Below are 7,228 nucleotides of genomic sequence, written 5' to 3'. Positions count from 1 at the left end.
GTGCCTCTCTCAGGGTTTATTCCAACCAAGCGCCTGACAAACAACAACATGGCACGTCAGATCCACTGACACACTCGCTCTGGGCTCAATCACACATTCCTTCTGATTTCTGGAGGCTATATATGTGCTGTCAGACCTGCACATTTCTGAAAGCTCCTTTTGCAATCAGGCATACAACAGCGCAGCACTAAATGAGCTCTATTGCTGTGAATCTTCATGTCTCACTCAGGCCACTGAGGTGCTAGACCCATGTTCACAGATCTGACAAGAAAACATCAGTGCAAGCCAAACAAACTTGACTGCTGTGCTTCAATAAGCAGCAAACTGCAGCTGGAAGACTGTGAAGACTGTAAGACTGTGTCTGATTTAAATGATGCCCAAAACACTCAATAGTTGAACTAATCCAGCCACAGCTTCTGCTCTGTGGCCTTCACTGCACGATCAACATGTCATCAAGCAGACTCATGCCAATGGGATTAATACAAGCTGGAGAAAAACAACCTATATAGATTTGAAGAAGCAGAAAGTTCCAGCCGAGCAAATCTTATTCAGCACTTCATTGCTGATCCAACGATTCTCTTGAAAATGACCTGCCTTAAATGTTGAATGTGCACTGCTGAATTAGCAGCTAATAACTAGCTGCACTGAAGTCTGAATGTTCCTTCAGCTGTTGAAGTGACTTCCATACACTGGAAAAGGTTCCCACTGTCAAGACTATCGCTGTGCTTCATTAATACACTGGCAAAAGAAGCTAAATGTGTCCACACATTAACTTAAATATGTACTCATTAAAATGAGCCTTGTGTTGTGTGTGAATTTCTAGTTAGCTGCTGAATTCTTCTCTCATGACGTGCACATACTCAGCACTGCAAACAAACTGGAAACATCACTGAGAGAATTTGCATTTAGGAAGAAATCAAAGTGCGACTCAGCCAAAACAGGAAATGGAGATGGATGAAGAAAAGAAATCTCAAGGTGCTAAAAGGTTAAAATAACCTGTACAGGTAACTTATTCATTTATTTTTCTCTGTTGATTTGGTCAAACATACACTGAGAATCGTCATCTGACAAATTCTCATTAAAAAAACTACTTTGTCGTGGACAGAAGATCAAACAGAGACTTCAGTTTTCTATTGGTTCTCTTTCTGTTTTAGGGCCATTCAGGTCTTTGTAGGACCAGTTTCAGCTTTCAAATTAGACTAAGAGGGACTTGCTGGGTGCTCTGACAGATTATTCCCCAAAAAGACTTACTTTACAAGATCAAGTCTAACAGATACCTTAACTCACCGTACACACTGCAGCGGCCACACTGACCCAATGTGAGCCGTCTGAACTTCTGTAGCAGCTCTCAGGATCCTCCTTGAGACCCAGCAGCCCTTCAAACACATTATCCCACCTCCTACCCCCTTTATCTCTCTCTATTAGACCTCCTTACATCATGCTCCGTACTTTCTCACCCTGTACCTTCCATTAACCCTTCAAACCCATCGATCATCCCACTAAACCAGCGTTCACCCTTTAAAACCTTCATCTGCCCTTTATGTGACGGGCAGATCAAAAAGGTGAGCAAATACTGTCAAAACACAAGAGAGGGAGACCTTGTGGGTTTTAGTCTCTAGAGTTTATTTTGAAGTGATATGAGTGCAGATTTCACAATAAAACAGTTCCTGTCACAGCGTTTGTCTTCCACTTAAGTCATCATCCCTTTTTATAAAGTCCCTGTAGGAGACATGTAAACTTGTAAGTTAACCCTGAGCTGTTGTTTGGTTTGTCTCATGGCTTCATCCTCCATGAAGAGAAGAGAGTTTTATAATCTCATTTTTATCCAGGCTTCCACATTATAATTGTACGGACACAGAGAGACGTTGCTTTCCCTGCGTTACCTGCTCTTTACAGAAGACACAAAATATTTCACTGATTTTGAAAATGTCACATCAGGATTTGCCATTTAACCATTTGGCAAAATGTCCAGAGGGTTGCTCTGGTTTTATATTACTGAAGTGCTTTACAAACACTCACACTCAACTTTGGAAAATATGCGAGTTCATTGTCCTACATTTTTCACAGTTAGTTTTGAAGAGTCCTCGTCGTATATATCTGTCTGCAGATGTTTTCAGAATTAAGAGCAATTAAATCTGGAGGTTTTGTTTCCCAGTCCATGTAAAAAAAGTTATGGTCATTACCAATTAAAGCTAGGCTAACGGCCTTTTTAAAAAGCTACATTGTGCAACAGACCGGCTGCCATCAGTGGATTTTTATTCATGGGGACTAAATAAATCCTCACCGTTTTGCTGCTGGAGTAAGATAAAGAGGAATGGTTTGCAGACAGTTGTGAGAGAGGAGTCTGTGGTACAAAAGTGTTTAGAATAAAGTGTGTGAACTTATTGTCCAGTCAGTGAAGCAGTTAGCATGCTGATGGTTAACTTAATAACTAAAGCTGATTGACAGTTAGCAATCCAGACATTTAGCTGCGACAGACCGGCGCTAGCATATTCCCGGCAGTCTCGTGTGTTCGGCCAAGTAGCCCTTCAAGCAGTCCTCCATCACCAAGCTTCTACCACCACTAACGAGGAGTGGATGAACTTTACTAAGCTGTTCTCTGGTGCGTCCCAGGCTTAATAAAACAAGAGAATGTTCCAGCGTTTTAAACTCACAGGTAATGTTATGACCTCCTCGGGTTTATAGAGCTGTATTCAGGTTAGAAACTGCCTCTTTCTACAATATTTATGCAACAGAGAAATAGAAAAGATGGAACGCAGCGTACCATCAAATAACTCGAGTTATAATGATTCATTAAAAAAAAGCCTGCTATATCTTCTACAATACAAATATGGAAGGAAAAAATGAAATCTTCCTGCAGCAAAATAAAGACGCCATCATGAATTGACCACTGAGTCCTCCTTTACAGCGCAGAAGGTCAGGGGTGGAGGGTTCCCTTCAGTATCCCGTCATGGCAAAGGACGCTCCTGCTGCGCTGTCATGACGTTTGATCTGATGGATCATCAGCAGGGACATCAGCAGGCCCAGCAGCTGCAAGGACAGGTAGTCAGTTAGGAAGACATACAGACACTGTCCATCAGACCAGAAGTGAAAGACTTTCCTTAAGCAACCATCTGTCCAGTCCACGAGGTACAACTGCTGCTGTGAATTTAAATGCTGCCGGCTGTTACAAAGACGTTTTTATTTCACTTCACTGCATATTGTGAGTTTAATAGATGAATGAGTTGTCGAGCTCTCTGAGTGGAGCTAAAAGGACAATAAACAGGAGGCCCGTCTGTTCTGGAAGTCTTCTTCGCCACTTTAAATACAAATTTAAATGCTTTCATTGAGATGCTGAATGTGTCTGTCTCCTGTATAATTTAACAGTACGTTCAAGTTATGGCCATCAGATGAAATTATTTCAACTTCATATCTGAGAAATCAGGATCATTTCTGCAGATTGTGTTTGGAGGATTACAGTTGTCCATGGACCAACAACTGAGACTCCTGGCCTGCCTGTACTCGTGTCTTTAAGACTCAACCTGAGTGAACCCAACTGAACCAAGGCTATACTTTCGCTCACTAAATTAGATTTGATAAGGTTAGATTATTTCCAAAGCTAAACCACTAATAAAATCCATCTGTTGACCGCGAAATGTGTTCAGCGATCTTATAATTGATCTGTATAAGCCATGCTATGTTTATGAAAATCATTTGGTCACGTACACTTGTCAGCGCGGGTATTTTCCATGATTAATGAGTTTAAATCTGTTAGAAAAGGAGGGCAAGTAGTACTGCGTTTACCCTGTCAGTCCATAAAACATGTATGACAGCGACACCACGGTGTGCTATGGACTAATAAGCCCTGAATTATTACTGTCCATGTCCTGTTTTGACGTTATTATTCATAATAGGCGGTCTGACGTTGCAAATCATGCTTATAATAAATTTCATGAGCTCTTTGCGATACAGATCAGAAGCATTAAAGTGCTCAGTCACTGCAGTTTGATTTCCCCCTGTGGGTCCTGATGATGCAGGATGACATTTACTAAAGCTGTCCAATCAACAAGTTACCTGTAAGTCTGTGTGATGTCATGGTTACTTCTCTTGGTTCGTTTGTAAACCTGCAGTGTGAACATGAACCGGACCAGAACTATTTCAATTACTACAGGTGTGAAAGCACCCTTAGGGTCCAGGATCCAGATCATTTAATACATCCATGGCTGTTCCTATCTACAGAAGGACTTCTTTAGTTTCAAAATAAAAAGTTGGATTTGGCTTGAGACTTGTTTTCCTGGATTAATAAACTCAAACTCTCAAACCATAATTTTGTGCAGCCAAATAAAAAGCTAAATTAGCTAAATAAAGATTACAGCTTTATTGGTACGGTTGGGAACAACACATAACACCATAGTTGCTGAATCCACCAAAAACAGACTCTGAATCTGGAAGTTGACTGATTGAAACTGCTAAATGTCATCAGACATCTCCTTATGTGTTAATTGCACAGGCTTGTACCTGATCATGATCATGAATTTTATTCCCTCCTCACACTTTCTAACTATATCACCAAATATAGTTCTGTGGATGATTTCCTTTTCACTGAAGATTTCTTTAATGGCCAGTAATAATCGATCGTGAATGCTTTCTGGAGCATGAACATATCTTAATAACCAGTGCAGTCAAAGAACATGAGAGAACAACAACAGAGGAGAGTAACAGAGGAGCTTACTGCAGTGACAGCAAATCCAAAGCAGACGCCCAGGCCGATCTTGCAGAAATAGTCGATCCACTCAAAGATGAATCCACCGCAGGTCTGCAGAGGAGACGATGGAGAAAGGGGCATTATCTGGAAACATCACTGACTTGTAAACTGGATGGTGTTTTGGTTGGTGAGTGATTGAATACCTGTTTATAGATGAAGCTTGGGCCTGAGGTTCCCTGCAAGAAAACAAGAGCCAAATATGGAAATCATCAGTCAGCTGCTTCTTCTGTCAAATACCAGAATATAAAAAGTGCTGTAGGGGATGAAGATCTCAGGATGCTTCATGGGAAAGTCCTTGGTGGATTGTGTCGAGTAGCGTCTGAAAGTGTTTATTATCGAGTGTGGACCTTTGGAACAGGTAAATACTTCAGAGATGAGTGGACAACAAACTGTACACACTAGTTTACATGAAGCATCCTGAACCCTTAATGTTTCAGTATTTTACTGTTACTACCAAACCTGTATGGTAGGAATTAAAGTACTTGTTCTGTCCAGTGTGACGCTATGAACGTTGTTGTTTCTAGGGGCCACAGAGCTTCAGACCACTTTAAACTCATTAACTCTGAAGCCTTTTTGACGTCTCTCTCAGTTTTGACTCAGATCACATGGAAAGTGATGATCCTATTTTTCAAAGCAATATTGTGAATTTCGGTTTTCATTAAGAAAAACGAGTGTTTCAAGTATAACCAGATAAAATCACAAAGTCCACAATTTTGGGTACAATTTGTGATAAAAAGGGGACATTTACTTGTGCACCAGCTTTCCCATGAGAAGAAACTGAATTTGTGTGTGTGTACAGTATATATACATAATATAAACCTGATATTCCAGTTTCATTTTACAAAACCAACCTTTGGTTTGGCTTTACATTCAGATCCTGCAGATCCTCCATATCCTCCGTACCCTCCATATCCTCCGTACCCTCCATATCCTCCGTACCCTCCATATCCTCCGTAACCTCTCAGTGAGTTACACCCACAGGATGTAGGGATATCATCACCCCAGTCCTCGGCGCTCACCAGTCCACAGCACTTGATCTGCAACCACATTAGGGTGAGTTTTAACAGAAACCTGCGTTGCTGCTGCAGTAGATGACAGGATGGTTTTGTTCAGCTCAAATGTAGAGATTATTTAGGAAACGCTATTTATCACCAGCTCCACTATATTTGAACGACCCTGCTTAAAATCTCTGATTGGTGGAGGAAATATTGTTTGTAGCAGCATGACGGAAGATTGAACAGGACTGCATGTCCAGGATCACAATAAGGACTGTTGATCCTCCTTTAGGAGTGTGGCCTGTCTTTTTATTGTTGAGCAACATAGCAGCTGTTATTGTGACGTAATATTATCATCAATGCAAAGTGTAAAAATGTGATTAGGCTATATGAAAGTTTCCTGCATACTAAGAGCGACACCTCATCCTAGAATCATTCAGTCTAACTGGACCAGACTCAGAAGGGTTAATGGTACACAACATTACCTCTTGCTGTAGCTTATTAAGCAGCTCTCTCATTTCCTCTTTGTCCATCCAGGTCTTTACCGTCTCAGAGTTGCCGCTTTCAAAGTTGCTTTTCAGCTACAAGGAGAGAAAGAACAACATTATCATCGAGATAGACGGAGAGAGGAAATGTGAGGACTGGGATAATAAAAAAACATTAGAACAAAGATAGAGAAGGAACGAGGCAGCGTTAGCACCAAGATAAACTGAGAAAGAATGAGAGACAGGATGTTTGCAACCCGATAGAAATAAGTAAGTATTAGCATGGAGACTTAGAGAGAATGTTAGCATCGTGGTTAGCTGTGTCTGATTTATTCACTCTTTTAATTGGTTAGGAAAAGCAACACGTTATGTAAGAAATAGTGTACATGCTACAGACACTGAGCCTTCATGGTGCACACTAGAGGATTTTCAAATCTTAACCACTTTTTAAACGTATGATACCACAGATATAACACTAGAATTAACAGATGTTTTTGTATTTTAAGCTTGAGCAGAAAGCCGGTTTAGTGAAAACTCTGAGTAAGTTGAGCCCGAGATGAGGGAAACTCTGGGTTTTTGGTTTCAGAGAGGGAGATCAGATAAACTCTGGGTCTGTAACCCCGGCAACAGATGCTGTGAACCTAACCTGCTCGGGAGGAGGTTTAACTAACGCTGAGTTTCTCTCTGACTCCTCCTGCAGAGCCTGAAGCGGCCGTCTGACATTTCCTCCTTCAGACTGTCGATATCAAAGCACATAAAGGAACGCAATTACGTCTTTAGAAACATCAAATCAAAAGTACAGTTAAACAGGCTATTCGGGTTTTTTTTACCCAAACATGATCTTTAACATGACGCGTTTATGATCAATCTGTTATCGAGGTATGGACAGAGAGTTATCTTTGGACATTGTGGATTTATCTTCAGCACAGAATCAAATCTATAAGCTCCACTGTCCTTTATAACACAGTGACTCTGTGGACATCAAACATTTACAGTGCTGCAGT

General features: G+C 41.0%; 1 protein-coding gene across 2 annotated transcripts in view; it reads right to left on the bottom strand.

Annotated features, from left to right (window-relative positions):
* Positions 1-1,602: 1,602 nt before the first annotated feature.
* The window catches only part of LOC123962591 (tetraspanin-8-like), a 10,928-nt gene continuing 5,302 nt past the window's right edge, over positions 1,603-7,228 (bottom strand). For both annotated transcript variants that reach the window (XM_046038753.1, XM_046038754.1), the window contains exons 5-9: positions 6,225-6,320; positions 5,596-5,781; positions 4,888-4,920; positions 4,712-4,795; positions 1,603-3,030 (exon numbers count right to left, since the gene is read on the bottom strand). In XM_046038753.1, coding sequence (XP_045894709.1) covers positions 2,938-3,030; positions 4,712-4,795; positions 4,888-4,920; positions 5,596-5,781; positions 6,225-6,320 — 492 coding nt within the window. In that variant the 3' untranslated portion in view covers positions 1,603-2,937. The remainder of the gene's footprint in view (positions 3,031-4,711; positions 4,796-4,887; positions 4,921-5,595; positions 5,782-6,224; positions 6,321-7,228) is intronic.

The sequence above is a fragment of the Micropterus dolomieu genome, linkage group LG23 (genome assembly GCF_021292245.1).
Source record: "Micropterus dolomieu isolate WLL.071019.BEF.003 ecotype Adirondacks linkage group LG23, ASM2129224v1, whole genome shotgun sequence".
NCBI lineage: Eukaryota > Metazoa > Chordata > Actinopteri > Centrarchiformes > Centrarchidae > Micropterus > Micropterus dolomieu.
The sequence above is the reverse complement of the archived record's forward strand: the minus strand, read 5'-3'. Positions and strand labels throughout refer to the sequence as shown.